This window comes from Choloepus didactylus, chromosome 16 (genome assembly GCF_015220235.1).
Source record: "Choloepus didactylus isolate mChoDid1 chromosome 16, mChoDid1.pri, whole genome shotgun sequence".
In the NCBI taxonomy this organism is placed as follows: Eukaryota; Metazoa; Chordata; class Mammalia; order Pilosa; family Megalonychidae; genus Choloepus; species Choloepus didactylus.
The window spans coordinates 25,037,413-25,055,032 of record NC_051322.1 but is presented as its reverse complement, the minus strand read 5'-3'; the positions used below and the strand labels follow the sequence as shown (position 1 = coordinate 25,055,032).

At 35.8% G+C, this 17,620-nt stretch overlaps 1 protein-coding gene across 24 annotated transcripts in view; it reads right to left on the bottom strand.

The window, feature by feature from the left end:
• Nucleotides 1-17,620, bottom strand: part of TCF4 (transcription factor 4) — a 345,156-nt gene that overhangs the window by 92,622 nt on the left and 234,914 nt on the right. Inside the window, exon 1 of one of the 24 annotated variants that reach the window (XM_037806089.1) lies at nt 5,727-5,817. The exons of the other annotated variants lie outside the window; for them this stretch is intronic. Within the exon in view, the coding sequence (XP_037662017.1) occupies nt 5,727-5,756 (30 nt within the window). The 5' untranslated portion in view covers nt 5,757-5,817. Of the gene's footprint in view, nt 1-5,726; nt 5,818-17,620 lie in introns of those variants that run through there. 24 annotated transcript variants of the gene reach the window in all.

Genomic DNA, 17,620 nt, shown 5'->3' with positions numbered 1-17,620 from the left:
AATAACTCTGCCATCTGTCTCTGCTGCTGGCTAGCTCCCAGCATTGTACGCAGCTGCCTGAGAACTCGACTCGGAGAAAGGGGAGGGAAAGGGGAAAGGGAAAAAAAAAAAAAAAAAGGAGAGAGAGAGAAAAAAAACCCATCACGTCTCTGACCTCGCTCAAAAGGAGAGAGGGGCAGTGTTTTCTGACTGCTTGGTCAACAACCTACAAAACGGGGTTACGGAATGAAACAGAGTAACAGTGCGGCCCGCCCAGGGCTCGGCAAGCCCTCGGTTTCCCGGGAACCCGTGGGAAGGGTGGGAGCCCATGAACTTCACCTCGCCACGCAGCAGCCGTCTGCGGGTTTCAACGCGAGCCAGCGGAATGCAATGGGATGATGCTCCCCTTGCTGGGACTGGGCACCCCAAATGGGCGCATTCTCAAGTCTGGAGTTTGGTGCTTTCTCTGTGCCTTTGGATAATCTACCACCAACTTAACGCTGTTTCTTTGCTGGTTTCTAAAGCAAGAGTTTGTCAGTGTATCTGAACCTCCGAATTACTTACAGCTTCAGTTCCTAAAAAGGGACCCCTGAGACATCTGCACATTTTCAGAGTTTTGCATCATTCAAGGAGCCCAATTCTGTATAATTATTCTAACAAATATACCATGCACATTTTTACTAACCTTACATGGAAAATGATAAGCTTACATTTAGGTGATTAAGAAAGCGAAACCTTCCTTCACCTTTGTTGATCACAACTGAAAAACAGAATCCTTCTAGATTGTAATGTTTCTAACAAGAAAGTGGATATATTAATTTCTCTTATTTTTAAATATTATATCAAGCAACAGAAAGAGGGGGAAAATGAACAAACAAAAAAAAAAGGGGAAGAGAGAAAGGGATGGGAGGGGTGGGGGAGATGGGCTGACTTGAGCTTGCCAAATTCAGAGCATCACAGGAAAGGAGGGCCTCTGGGAATTGATCCCAAATGAAACTAAATCATTTGCATATGCTGAAGCAAATGCCATCCGAGCATACGTCTATTCTCAAGAATCAACTTTAATAATTCAAAGCACCTATTTCCTTACAACTCAATGTGGTAACAAAACACATACAGTATTAATAAACAAGGAGGGATTGTGGTGTTGGTTGTGAAGAGCAAAGCCTTGGCCAACGGTTGAAAAGTTTCCCCCACACTCCTAAAATAAACACACACACAGCACATACACACACATATATCGGAGGCCCAGAGGTTTGTCTAACTCACTTGCTCTGCATTTATTCGGAAGATCCCCAGAGATTTGTGTAAACAGTACTTGAATTATAATCACACATTTCATTCAAATTTCATGCTTTGAGGATTTTTTTCCTCATTAGAACAGTTAGTTGTCAATCTGACAGGATCACATTTGTAACCTTTAAACCACCCTCCGTGTTTCCTACATAAGGCCAAGGTACCTAGCTTCTAGAGGACAGCGTATAAAAATCATTATTTAGAAAAGAGGCCAGGACTTAAAGAGAGAGAGAGTTGGATTTTGTTTTTTTGCTCCTTTATTGTTTCTTGTGGAAACCCCATATTTAGAAGGCTGTTTCTAGGTCCTAACTTTTCATAGATGAACTGCTAGAAATTCTTAACTATTTTGATAAACAATCATACTATCTCACCTACATTAAATGCCCTTTCTTATATATTTTGCAAACATATAAATGGCTTTCTGTTAATTATGTAAGCACAAATAAAATTTTCCTACTTTAGCCATATCTCATTTTTAAAATTAAAGCTCTCACTTCTTTTAATATATTGCTAACAAGTGCAGAAATACTCTTAAGCTGATAAGGTGAAATAGAGCTTTAAACTAACAAATCAGCACATGGGACTCCAACAATTAAAATGGCAATAGTATAAGCCTCTGGGCTTTATTAAATAATGAAAAATAGTCTGAAATTTCAAAAGTAAAATTTCACAATGATTAACAAAGACATACTACTTTGAAAGCTGATCTATGAATTATAGCCAGTGAGACACTAAACATATTCTCATCCAGTGATGTTTTGGTTTGCTGGCTTTGGAGTACATTTTATTCACAGACCTCAAGTTGGTGGCTTGTCAACTGAGACATTTCTGAGATCTCTGATTTAAGTTTTCTTTCTGACAGGTTTATCATCCATGATAAATTTTTTAGCATGATGGGGGGGGGTTGTTAGCACAGGATTTGTAAGAACAACTGCAGATATCAGCATAATTCCATTTGTTTCATGATTATTTTTAAAGTTTTAACCTTAAGCAGCTAATTTTTAAGGAACCCTGATTTAGGCAAGTCACTTCACTAATAGCAGCTAGGCAAAGAGCCACTTGTATCATTAAAATGATAGGGAATGGAGGTGAGCCACAGCAAATAGTAACCCACCACTCTCTCTTTGGTGGTTGGCAAGACACCACCACTGAAGACACTCTGGGTAGGCAATGGGCCATTTGTTTTTATCTGCCACTTCAGAGGGAAAAAAAAAATGTTACCAGTACAAGTATTGACCACTTAAAAGACAGCCACATCATTCTTACCTTCTAATTGAATCTCAAGTTTACAGTTCTTGTGATTTTCTGAAAAGTCATTCACATTTATTTGAGGTAAAACAGAATTGTGGACAGTTATCACAAAAAAAATCTGGGAATATTTCACCAAAAGTGTCCCCACCGAATTGGTCAATGCCACCTACAAGGTAGACAGACATTCAATGAAAATTTGTTGAATAAATGAATGGCTGAATTAAAAAATAAGTAAATATTCAAATTCTACTACACTTGAGTGAAGAGCCCTGGGTTTCCATATTCATTTAACTATTTCATGATCAATTATTTTATGAGTAACAAATGTGGGTTAAGCCCCATGCTGGGAAGTGCACAGGATTCAGAGACATACAACCTTCTTCCTGCCCTCAGAGGTTTGACCACATGAATGAGGAGAAGGGAATCTTGTTCTTGAATAAAATGGAAAAGTACAACTAGAGACTAATATTTCAATGGTGATGTAGGGGTAATCATACGTATATTAAACAATTAGACAAGAAGCCATTACAGGGTAAGGAAAGAACTATTCACTTCCTACCACAGACCTCATTAAAGTAGATTCCACCTCTGGCATGGGTAACGACTGTAGAATCACTGTGGTCACCGTGCATTGCAACAAATCTAATCAACACACACACACCCACACACCCATACAGAATGTCCTGCACACTGACCAGAATAAGGCAGGTGCTCAATAAATGTGGGTTGAATGAATGAATCATTGAATCATGGCCACACAGAAGGAATGCCATTCCACCCCCACCTCCCGAGGATATAATGTAGAACTTGAACAACTCCATGTTTCTATTTAAGTCATTAAACACCTAAAGGTTTTCCTTTTCATGTAACACTTGTTTACTTCTACAGTGCTGACCCCTTTTGCTTAGCATATCCGAATCAGCTAACCATCATACACCAAGGAAAAGTGATATGCATATATATACACACACACATATCAATATACATACAGTATGTGTGTATACACACACACACACACACACACACACACACATACGATTACATAATATAATGTGACCCAGCAATCCTATAGATTAAATGATCACCTTAAGTATATATCTACCCCATCAATAAATGGTAATAAAAAACAGTACTCAAAAATCCCTGGAACTACACAACAGAAACAGTGAACCCTAAGTTAAATTACAGACTGCAGTTAATAGTACAATTACAAAAATGTGCTTTCAACAATTGTAACAAATGTACCATGCCAATGCAAGGTGTTAATAATAGAGTGATGTATGGGAACTCTGAATTTTATGAAAGATTTTTCTGTAAACCCAAAACTGCTCTAATAAAAAGAAATCAGTAATCAATACATGCCGAATGATATTACAATTTAAAGACCATATAATTGCCTTCATTGGTTTAATCTTTATAACCCCTACTTTGTGATAGGTATTATCATTCCCACTTTAATTAAAGCTCAACAAATCTTGGATCGCACTTCTTGGATCACAAAGCTACCAAGGTGGTGTAAATGGAGTGTGAGTAAAATTATGAAATCAAAGGGGTTAAAACTTGAGAGTCAGGCATATCTGTTATTTGTGTGATAGTGACCAAGTCATTTCACAGGTTTGAGTTTTAATGCTCTCATCTACTTAACATGTGTTTCTTTTCAGGCTTCAATGAGAGTACACCTAGTTAACATATCAGAGGTATGTTATAAATGAGAGTGCATTTCCTTGTCCTTCCTCTGATGTTTCCCCTATGCTAGGGTGCCTTAAGGAGCAAGTGGAAAGCAATCTACACCCAAAGTAGAATTGGGTAACAGAAGCCTACTCAAATGGAAAAAACATTAAGAAACTGTAGCACCATGCTAAACTCTTCACACTAAGCAAGGATATCAAATTAGATCTTTTTGGGTATCTGCTACCATTGGCCTGAGAAGTATGCACACTTAGATACTTCAAGATATAATTTCATTTGGGGTTTTGACAGCCAAATCTGTGTTCTTGTATTTTTACATAAATGGTTAGTAAATTTTGCTATGTCAGGAAAAGGTTATCTAAAACTATCCTTATACATAGCAAAAGGAAGTATCACTGAGTATAGTTTATTCAGAAGCTAAACTCATTGATTTTTGCTCTTCAGTAGAAGTAACTATAAACAAGACATTTAATTCAAACTAAATAAATGTCAGTGTTTAGTTAACAAATGTGTATATGTGGGTTGGGATTATTATAAAAAAATTTAATAAATGGTGATAGCTTATACCTAAGAGGTGGTTAATGTGTAATATCCAACATAAACTGCAACAAAAATCCAACAACAAAAATCTCTACCAGGTATGAAAACAACTTCATAAAAGATCTAATTATCAAAAGGAGGTTGCAGACAGACAGACAGACAGACAGACACACACACACCCATACACAGACAGATATACACAATGTAAGATGTTTTTCCCTGATGACTTTAACTTGAGGTAGCCTCATACCTAATAGTGAACAACAGTAACTCTCCCATGCACACACTTCTATATTTCTGTCTTCATACTGAGACCATTAGGATATAAAATAACTGTTTCTAATAAACAATTAAGATTTTTACTTTTTAAAAATTATTTTCCTAAATTGGAATCCTAATTATCTTAGAATGTTTTCAAAATACATATTTATGTAGAGAAAATACTGAGGTAAATTTGTTAACACATCAAAACCTCAGGTAACAAAACATAAATCATCTCAATTTTTCAAGCGGCATGAACTTGACACCATTTCAGTATTACCAGGTATAATAGTTTTAAATTGTATCATTTAAATATAGACACGTTTAGTTTGCAAGATGCTTCTATCACAGAAAAGTATCAAAATATCAACACAGACCATGAAACCTAATTCCTACTTGTGGCTTATCAGTGACTTCCTATGTAATCTTGAATTGGTTATTTTTATATGGCCAGGATTCATATATAGACATCCAAATGGTTTATTACATGATTAAATATTTATTTTCTTTGTGGCTTATCAGATAGCTTGTGGTCATATTGATTATAGTGTAATTCACATTGATTATTAAGGTAAACAATATGGGCTTTTTTTCTTTAACCAGATTTTGGTTCCATGAATGTCTGTTACTTTTCTTTCTGTTGACACTATTTCCCTTAGAAGAAAGAGGATGTATCTCATTTTGCTTTATACTGAATTATAAAAACTTACACAGACATTTATTGATTGTTTTGGAGACATACAGCAGCGTGCAAAATAAATGGAAAGATCAGGTCCCCAAAGTCTTGTATCTGGTTAGAGTTTGTTAGATTCATTTTTGCGTATCTCTGGAAAAGAATGTAATGAATAAATGTCATTACCCACATGAACATAACATCTACAAAATTCAAGTCAGAGGTATGAAAAGTTATCACACTGCAGGATAGGGGGACATGGACTTAATGGAGTATGTGCTAGGGCAAAGTGAAAGACCAAGTTGAGGAAAGGGCAGCTTAAAGAAAGGAAACTCCAGGACCAGGACACATACAGCTTCTATATTCAACTGCACTGGAAACTGCACACTTGACTCAACCTGAAGTTCACTTCTCTTTTCCTCAATTTCATGCAAAGATGTGTAATTGCAAAAGTCATAAATTTACTATCAAACCTCTCAAATTAATAGGCACAGTAAATGCAACTGACTCTTCTTGAGATTAAAGGAAATATTTTATTTAAGGAGAAAAGACTTCTTTACTCTTTTTATTCTCCCCAAGACAGCCATCTCTTTCCCCTGGGGTAAGTGGAATGTTCTTTTAAAAAAAAAAAAAAAAAAAAAATCCTCTATCCTAACTCTGTGTAATAGCCAGTCTCCAATCTGATAATAAAAACAAACCGTTTCTATTTTGGTACACCAAGCAGCATCACACTGGACAATATAAAATCAGAGATGGAGGAAGTTGACTCAGATTGCTGCACTTCCTAGATGGAGAGCTAGCGGGTTTACCACAATCACCTGAATCAACAAAAATGAGATGACAATTGTTTTTTCCGTCAAATTGGTGCACATGTAAAATGAATTCCCGAAAGTTAAAAGGGAAATCCTGGGTATGTTTGTTTGTTTACATGAAGGATTCTATCTGAGAACCTTTTGACATGATGGAGTGATAAGGTGAATTGGAATCTGGGCAGGATATACATACACTATAAACATTTGTGAATAAATATTGGGCTTCTCAATGCATTACTCAATGATGGGTGGGAAATACATTACGATGAAAATGATTTTGATTCTAAATAGACTATTCAGGGTTTGTTAACCCCCTTTGGGGTGGGAATTCTAGCAATTTCCTGAAATTTCTAACATTTGATTACATGTAATTGTTTCGACATTATTGAGGGAGTAGAACACTGAATTGCTGGGCAGAGAACAAATAATTTTCAAACACTTTAATTACCATCTCTGACAAACAGAATGAAAAATTTAGGTAAAAAGAATGAAAAACAGTTTTAAAATGGAAGTAAATAGATAGGCAAGGATAGCATCCCATGTATAGCCGTTATTTAAGTACCTATTTCAAGTTCCTGTTTTATAAAGCTTCTGCCCAAAATAATCTTTTGGGTAACTGCAAACAAGCCACTTTGAGCAAGAACTGATGATATTTCAAGGAGGGAGAAGTAGATTTCAGTTCTCTCGAGGCTGATCAACAGCCCAAAGCTAAACCTGGGCATTGGTCCATTCCATTCCTGATCTAAATATTGGGTCTAACTCAACATGACCTTGAATTTCAACTTTCAGTTTTGAAAATAAATGTTCTCTTTGGGCTATTAATCATAAAGCACTTAAGTATACACATTCCACATAAACACAGAGGACCATGAAGGGACAGGGGAGACAAGAGCTTATAGGAAATCCTATGAATTATCTAAAATAATTATTTAAAAAGAGATATGGTACAATTGAGGAAAATTCTGGGCTTCTACTAACTAAAACTGAAATAAATACATATATTTGCATTGACTCTAAACAGCATTAAAATAAGAATTGTTTGGCAAAAATTAAGGCCAGTTGAATCTGGTGTAGGTGAGGACTGCCAAAAAACCGTTAAAATCATATGGCAGTAATGGTATTATTTGCTTTCATTTATGGTTGGGCCAAAATTGTTTTAAAAGAATGTCTTCATAGTCATCAACTGGCATTATTCAAGTGTCAAATTTCCAAATTAGGGTGCTTACAACCCAGAGTCATGAAAGTTTCCTCTACTTGTCTGACAGCAGTATTTGTTTTCCAAACTATCAGCCTTTGACTTCTTAGAACATGATTCTCAAATGCATTCTGAACATAACTTACATATTTCTTAATAAATTGAGTCAAAATCCCAAACAGGTCTAACCCCCATGGCTACCTCAGATGGAGGTTTCCTTTACTGCAGAATGTGACATGTTCTCCGACACCTGTTGACAGTCCTACAAGCCATGTTCTCCATGGAATGTGGGCATCTCCCTGCTTTATTTCCACCACATGGAAAACATGATGTGTGCAAGGAAACAGGATAAACACAAGAGCTCCTCAAGCCCCACTCATTTTTCACATGGGCTATGTCCTTTGAATGTGCTAGCAAAGTTGACTTACAGATCTTTAATCAATGTCTCATACATTTTGCAATAAAACTAGGTATATACTTTTTAAAATTCAAATTCGGTATGTTCAGATGACTTTCTAAGAGTTAATCCGTAGTGAGTCATTATTAATACAATTATTAAATGAATGAGTATATATTTTATGATAATTAGAAACATGAAAAGGTAAAATAAAAAAAATTTTAAAGTTGAATTTTCTCTTTGATCTTTAAAGGCTTCCAACAGACTGAAGTTTCTGGTTCCATGAACTAGTGGTGGGAAATGACACCTCCACCGCCACCACCAGTCCCCTTGGCCTTCATTAGACAACCAGTAGAATACAGAGGCCACAAGCCAAGATGCTGGTTTAAGTTCTTGCTTAATGTCTAACTAGCTTTATCAACCTTAGCAAATTCTAGCTTATCTAAGTCTCGGTTTCATTATCAGTAAATAAATTTTAAATAAACAACTGTTCAATTGTGATTGTAAAAGTTTTTTCCCAACTCTAAAATTCTCTGATTTATATTTTTATTATAATGAGATATCTCTGAATAATCAATCTCTGAAAAAAATATACAAAGACAATCAAAAGTCCCTGCAGTGGACCAAGCAAAAACTCAACTATAGTTCCTGTGATTTCCAGGGAGGAGACTGCTAGACAGAAGCTCAACTGGTTATCTGTGGCCAGTATCTTAATCCAGAATCAAATTCTGTAATCATTTCCAGATAAGGGCCATATGAGAATATAGGATTCTTGGCAAAATTTAATGCCATAAACAATGCATCTACCTTATAGCACCCCCAATATTACAAGTTTTAAATAGTGATACCTAAGTATCATAAAGAGCAGAGATTATGACAGCTTTCTTTACCCACCCTCTAACATGGTAATATGCACATAATAGGAGCTCAATCACATTTTGCTCATTGAGTAAATGAGGAACAAAGAGAGATTATTTCCTTCCTTTCCACAATGATAGAAATCATCTAGTCCAGAGAGAAGAAAGTTTGTCAGAAAAACACAACATTATAGCCAGCTGCAGCTTCAATTTGGGAGTAAGTCAAGTTTTCATAAAATGAAAAGTAAGCAAATTAGATGAAAAATTTCATATAAAGATGTCTACTTTACACTGATAAAATACACATACACGTATACAATGACAATAAATTGTTCCCCTCATTTTCAAATGTCTTAATTGTTATTTTTCATTTCATTAACATGTTCTTTCTCCTACCTGGATTATAAACTGCTCAAGATTAGGGATGAACCAAGTCTTATTTGCTGGGTTGGCAGAGCATATTCATTTACACATAACGCTTCACAAAACGGGACTTGAAGGATCTAATTTACCTTCCCTTCCCTTATATGGTGTGGCTATTTTCTCAATGGAATAATTAATAGTGCCAACAATATGCCAAAGATATAAAAATGGATACATGCATTGTCACTTTTGAGAGGTGATACTGCTATGGCACTTAGTATGTGTGATGCAGATTCCTGTTTGTTTCATACTTTCTTTACTCTCTCGGCAGCTCACTCCTACTTAGCTAATCTATATTATACTTTTACTAGTCAATCTTATAAAGATTTTTTAGAGGGACAATGTATCATGCCATGGCTAGACATTATTTCCTAATGACTTGGAGGAAAATAACACAAAGGAGCAGGTGCTTTCTATGTCATTTCCACATAGATAATCTTTTGTTGTCGTCGTTCTTTCCAAAACATTCCATTTAACTAGGTTTTAGGCACTAGAGAAAAAAAAAACTTAAAGAAAAAGACATCTTTTTGTTTCATTGTTTACAGAAATATACTGATAGGAGAGAAACTGACCTAACAGTTGTGGTTTACCATGTGATTGATTTCATCTGTATAATATATTTTGTTGTTATCATGGACTACAGGATTACTTTATTTAGAATGTACTTGCAATTGCTGGGCTTTTAAGAGTTATATAATCTGTATTTACTTATCTGCAAGGTGTATCAGGAATGTTGGGCCGACATAAAACATTATCAAATGAACTCTTCTTTGGACTTGTGGCCACATAAATTCTTTGCACAAAGCTTCACAATGGCAGGAACTTTGGTCCAGGAAGCCTGTCAGGTAGTAGGTGTTCAATAAATATTTGCTGAAATATTTCTCCCTAACACTTGGTCCGGGAACTTATACAAGCTGGGCTTAGCAAATGTTTGTTGAATACGTTTATTTTACTTGAGACTTCAACTGATTCATTGCCAAGTGAGTATATGATGATGTAGGATCATTAATCACTACCCATGAATTCTGGCTGATACCAAGGTTTCTTAACCTTGAGGGAGAATTAGACCCCTTTTGAAATTATATTTCCTTTCCCCAGTGCCCTCTGTGATCCATACACTGAATGAATAGAATTTTGTTGACTAGAATTCTAAAAGGCATTAATATTTTGTAAAGCTAGGTTTGAAATACACTTGAGATCTGGATACTCAGAGCCATGTATTTTATGAATCAAGCTGAAGGGGTCGGGTCTACCTAAAATTTACCAAGTATATACATAACAGTTAATTCCGTTTCAGTATCCTTAACTAAGAAGCATTCTGGCTGAAAGCAGATATTAAATTAAGTTATTACTAGCTGTTTTTCATTCTTTTTTTAAGTGCCCTAAATTATTGATATCATTGCAGAAACACCTGGCAGCAATGCAATAGTTAAGGATCTCTCCGAGTTTTTTTTTTTAATAATTTCTAATTTTCAGATATTTGTAAAGGAAATTGCCATAATCTTAAATTTGCTATGCAGAGTTGCCGGTAGAGATGCAAATTTCATCTCTCTCTCTTTATATCCTTTTCTTTCTAAAAAAAATTCAAAACTGCTAAGTCATTTTGAATCATACAGAGCATGAAAACAGACTGGGTTACTACTTGAGATGTTTTATCTTTATTATCTACGGCTCTTGTAAAAAACGTGGGGAAAAAAAACCCTCAAATCACCTCCCCATCTCCCAATATACCTTCATTTCTTTGAATAAAATGCAGGTGCTTCATTTTAAATGTGGCCCAATGACTGACATTTAAAAACAAAATCTTGGTAAGTAGCTACAATGTTTTAACATGTTGGCATTCACGGTACTTGTGTGAAGTAGGCTAGGACCATACCTCCCTACTGTGTAATACATTTAATTTGGACTCTCTGTAATCTCAACTGTGATTATCTTTTTTTGCTTTCAAGGCTGCAAAAGTTCCCAGTAAAGTTGAAAGGCAGACCGAGCTTTATTTTCCAGTGAATACTGTTTTTGCTCTCTGTTGCTGAGTTTGTAGCACAGCTGTGCAAAGTATCTTCAATGAACCAAGGGAAAGTCACAGAATAATCAGTTCAGAATTTCACCCTGAGTTCTCAAACCACTGGCCACATGACAATTAAATGAACTCCCCCGGAACCACAACTATTTGTCTGAATTTTAAGCTGGATCTGTGTCAAGTAGTTTTGCTATGTTGATCTCCAGGTTTTTGGTGTTTTGTTTTTGTTTTTGTTTTTGTTTTTATTCCCTGAGTTTAACCAATTTACATAGCAATGAACAAGGACTGAGCCTAATTTCATTTCCCATACATGAACTAGTAGGTTATTTGTGTTCTATAAATAAAATGGTAATAGTAGGAACAGAGCCAAAATTGCTAACTCAAATAAAACCAAGATATTAATAGCATTATCCTTTTTAAAAATGAGTTTTATTTACTAAGAGTATTATTCTCAATAGATAAAACAACAAAAGACCCCAAACCATACTCTACATACTTTAAAATACCCTGAAATAACTTATTAATAATATGTAAGTCTTCTATGCAGAATTGAGTCTTCACAGAAAATACCATATTTTAGGTATTTTCTAATGAGTTACAAGAGGAGAAAAATACCTGCCACGGTTTCTAACCAAAATCTCCAATTACATGGTTCTGGGATAAATAAAAATGGACCTTAATTTAAAGCATTAAAAACTATGGCTAGCTAGCTTGGAAAATAAATTCCTTTCAGAAAATAGAAAATATCATACATAACCTACTGTCTACTTCAAAAGTGTTCAATGGAAGAAGGGAATAGTGACTCACCTTTCAAGAAATGAGAGGATTCACTTCAAAATGATAATTTGAAAATAAAATATGTAACTTCACCAAAAGATACCAGTAATCTGAATCACCAAGTTGAATCCATAAATTAAAACTGTGATAAACTGGAACTAAAATTAATTGTTCAAAACAATTCACTGCCTATTATAGAAAACAACTTATTCCTAACCTAGAGAAGTCACTGCTTAGTAACACCTTTCTTTGGTGGCTAAGAGGCACTCAATTTCCGCTGTGTTACATACCCATTTAAATTGCTGAAAATCCAAGTACATACTGATGAATTATGCAGATCTTAGTTTCAAATGTGGCAGCAAGGGGAAGGTTTGGCAAAATGGCACTATATTTTAAATTCAATCATAAAATAAATTCTTGGGAACTAAAAATAATGTCTTAGAATCCGGCTGAGGACTAGATTTGGCCACTGATGTTGTGGGATGCTCTTGCAGAAAGATAAGAACAGAGCACACACATCCGAGCACAGAGTGTGTTGGCCACAGTTGTGGGACTTACACAAGGGAAACCTGTCCTTAATTTATCCCGTCGTGTATGGATTTGGCAAGGCTCTCCAAACATCATTTACATACCATATGCCCCGAATTACCTAGGCACAATGGCTGTGGATAAATATGATGTTTCAGGTCTGACTATTTGCTTCCTTTCATAAGTTTTACAGTTTTCATTTCATTTCATTTTCCACATTGCTAAATAATTTAATGCAATATTTTGTACTGCAAAAGAATGTTTTGCTAAATCAATAAATAGTTCACTGTGCCCTGTGATTAAAAAAAAAACGTTCCTAAGGAAGGCAACCAGGAGATATTATTTCTCTTATGTAAGATTCAAATAAAGGAAATCTGCTGGTTATGCTTCAACTCATTTTAAGCTTTGTCTTTTTAGTAGGCATACAAATGTGTAATTCAAAGCACTCAACAAAATAGAGAGAAATCAGATATTACGTCTTCTGTGGAACATAACAAAATTGGGCAGTAAGTTTTCATGTCTAAAAGGGATCTCTGAAATCCATTCTTGAGAATTCCTAAATTTATTCCTCTTATAATTAAAAGGTATTATAATTGACCTGTGCCTTAGTTTCCCTCTCTCCCCAATAATGGTATTAATATGAACATAATAATATTTGTCCAGATTCTCAAGTTAAAAATTTAAAGTTAGATAGATAGGATGTATACTTAAAGCAAAAAGATCAATAGCCTAAAAAAGACTTGGAGCACAACTACATACATATTTTTTGTTGTGTACTATAAATTTGACTGTATAAACTTCCAATTAAAATTGACATTCATACCATCATTTTTGATAGAATTTTGCACAGTAGGAATACTCATTAATGCAGGGTAATACAGTGTGATAAGCAGCTTAGACATCAAAATAAAAAAAAATTTAAAAAAGCCAGTTCGTCTCCTCTTTATATGAGTAAAATTGAAACTTAAGTACCTGAGGAATTCTATTAAAATGAATACTTATTGGCATTTGTACATTTTTAGACTGTGTCAAATTAGGAGCATTCATTCTCAAGTCAGTTTGTACTACAGAGATCTCAGACCTATTCCAAAAAAGGATCACATCCATCCTATATTTGATGGCAATACATTGAATGCATTACAATAATCAAAATGGAGTAAAATACAATTTAAATAATTGTACTTATCCAACAATCACCCTCAAAAATAGACTATATATATTCATATCAATAGACTATAATATAGACTATATATTAATAGACTATATTAAATTTCCATTTAATATAAAGTATCTGGAATATCTGAATTATTTCCAGCATCAGTAAAAGAGAAGCAAAAGCCCATTCACTACAAAGTGTGTGCATATGGGTCATTTCTTGATCTTTAACTACAAAATACAAAGTGATCATGTAATTCTCAACTGTATGTTAAAATAAATGGCAAAGGAAATGCATACATATACAAGCAAAGAAATAAATAAAAGGCAATACAGTAATTTCATAATAATATATCAAAGCATTTGCTTTCATTGGGGTGGGGGGAGAAAAAGAAAGAAGCTACCACTTAAAGACTGGCAATGAAAGGGTTAAGAGACATATGCTGTATAATTAGGAGATGCATTAATGATTATGAATAGTAAATGATTTGGTGCAAAGAAAAAAATTTTAGTCAAAGGGACACGTACCTATCTCACATGTTTATTAGTAACTGTATATAACTAGAGAATTCTGCTATTAAGAATCTTACATTATTGGTGTAAATACTTCCAAGGGTACATCAAATTGTAATCTTTCATACGACAGCCATCAAACCAGGCTGGAGATTTTGACAAACATTAAACACAGTAAGGAGGCAATTATGTATGCATGATTTAATCTGCAACTAATTAATATGCAAATTTATTCATATGTTAGTTACTAAATTAAAAATGCAAAGAAGCCCTTATGGTGATTCTCGAAATTTTTCACAAACAGAACATTTAAAATGTAAGAAAAATGAAGTTTTTGAGAAACCTAGAGCACACTTTTAGTGTCTCCAGAACCTGTTGCATTAAGAAGACTCAAAAATATGTGTTTAAATACTAGATAATGATTTTAAAGGTGTGCTAATTTTATGTGAGAATGTGGGAACAGAAAGGTTAATCAGAATTCTCTCGAACTCTTAAGAGATACACTCTAATTACCAGACAAATGGTATTCTATTTCTAAGCCCTCTTCCCTGCTTTTGGGGTTGTCAGGAGTTGGTCATCTTATTGATATCTTGCACAAATGGTTAGGGGCTTTGAGAGAAATAAATAGTATTTGAAAGAAACCAGCTATATTGTAAATTCCAGGGTATCTTTGAGACCATTTGGTGTTCACTAAACATACAATTCGCTCCTCAAGATGGCAACTCGCTCTTTTTCGCCTTTGGGGAACAGCTCTTTGCAAATAGGGAAAGGAGAGGAAAATCCTGAGGGAGGCTAGAAATTTCTCCCAAACTCTCTTCCAAATGAATCTTCAAAGAAAATACTGAGACTCACCAAAGTGAAACAACAACCAAAAAAAGCAGAAGGTAATTTCATCTGAATTCAATTTGGCTATTTTAGCCCTGTATTTTCCACACAGTCCAAAATTGATTTGAATCATTTACGTGAGACGAGGGGTGTAGAGTAGAGATCATTTAAAAATATTTTTGGGTGTCTGTATACACATGAATATCCACTTAAGTGCACTCTATTTTCCTTTGGCACTGCTGCCTTCCGCAAGAATCTGATTTCCCTGTGACTTCCTACGGATCAGCAGCAGCATTTTATGGGGGTCACCTCTCATCTGATTACCTTTTCATCCCAAGCCCGATGGTTGGAACAGCTGTAGCGGCCTCAAGAAATCAACAAACACAAGTCAAGTGTATGAGGAAGCACAATATGAGAGTCTACAGCTCTTCCCAGGACACTGAACTCTCACCCACGTTAGAAAAAAAAATTGCCATCGGTCTCATCACTGCCAAGTGACACACAAAAAGGAAGTTCACCATTGGCTGTTACCGCATTCACAGTCTGACTGATTTCCCAGCTCCCCTTAGCCCATTCTGATGCCAAGAGGACTACAGCTTGCCCATTTCATTTTGACCACGGCAGCCAAAAAAAGCACTGTCCCACCGTGCAATGACAAGCAGTCTGTTTTGATATTGGTACCTCAGTCTGCAATATAAGAGAGTCAGATGTCCTCAAACTATGGGACCTCCTGAGGGGCTCTGTCCCGACCTCCCTTGGCCAGAGAGACGGTGAGCGCGCAAGCCGTAAGTCCTTAGCTTCGGACGCGCAGGGGAAGGAGAGGCACCACGGGCAGAGCTCAGACAGAGATGGCGAGGACTCCCTCTTCTTCTGGAGAAAAGAATCCACGCCTTTCCAATTCGACACTCGAGTCTAACTGGAAATACTAACTCGTATTCTACTCAATCCCTGCCAGCCAGCATACACGATTGCAAACTGAATTATACAAGAAAAGGAGTCTTTCTCTTATATAATTAAATTTTAGGAAACGTTAGTAAGTAAACATCAGAGCTACTTATCTGTCTTTAGGGAAAGATTGGGGAATATCTGAGGTCAAGAATGGATTTGTGTCCTTGATTCTCAGAGAGGGAGGCAGCTGGTAGCAGGACCCTCCCCTCTTTCCCACCCAGCACATTCCGATTTCTCTGCTAAATGCACAGAGTCAGCGACTCAAGCCTGGTTTACCCTGAATGAGTCTTGCAAGGTTCTCTCCAGCACTAAAATAATATGCTTTTATGATTCCAATGAGGCATCATCAGGCCAGGATCTCCATTTCTGGGCAGCTCAGGAGTCTGAGAGTAACTGAGGCATCTTTAATTTAAACAGGTGACTCAATTTTTGTTTTGACCAGAACTGAACATAAAGCTTTTAAACGCTTAAATGTACACATTTATGCATTCATTACACAGTGTTAAATCTAATTTGTTCTTTTTACTGTCACAGGAAGCACATGTTTAAAGCAATCTGTTTCCTCATGTGAATGCTTTCCTGTCTGTTTAAAAAAAATTGCGACACACTTTACCCTGAGTAACCAAGAGGTGATCATAAATATCCCTAAATAGCATTAAACAGATATGAAAGACATTAACACTTTCAGAATGCCAAAGTAGTATTAAAAAAAATTCTAACAGATGCTCCTAGGTCAAAAAGTGAAATGTGTGTTTCCTGAAAAAACACTCTCATCAGAATCATAAATGAACTGTGAGTGGAGAAATGAGGTGTTGCTGAATAAAAGAGAGGATCCTTTTGGTGAGGAGCACAAGCAATCTATTGCCAAAGGGTACTTGCCATTAAAAGAACCAAACTGAAATGGAAGTTTGATGAAAACGAATATCCTTTGTAATCCACAAGGTGGCAATGACTACAAATGAGGGATGGCGACACTGGATCTGTCGGGCTTCCGGATAAAGACTGCACCTCTGCAAACCACAGCTTCGCTCCTGGCTCAGGGACACTAGGAAGAGGCTCCCAGCTCACCGGCCAAAAGGCCCTTTCCCAAGGAATCTAACTTGGTGCCTGGTTTTTCTGCAAAATTTATTGGCTGCGAAAAGACATTCCTTGTGAAATGTAGAGACCATGCTTTTTTTTCTTTTTTCTTTTTTCTTCTGGCAGATGTTTTTTTCTGTAAATGCAAAAGTTAACTAACTAGCTTTTATAAAAATTTAAGTTTCCCACAGCTGACAAGCCCTAAAAGACTATTTTTCCTTCACAAAGTCAGCCGTGGTATTAAGAAAAGGCACAAGACAATGGGGCAAAGGCTAGAATCCAGCAATTCTTTGACTTTGTCTTAAAACATCTGTGCAAATATTCTCAGCTAATGTTAGAAATGTACCTAAACTGTCCTAACACATTTAACTCCCTTTTACTTTATAAAAGAAACAAACTGCCACACA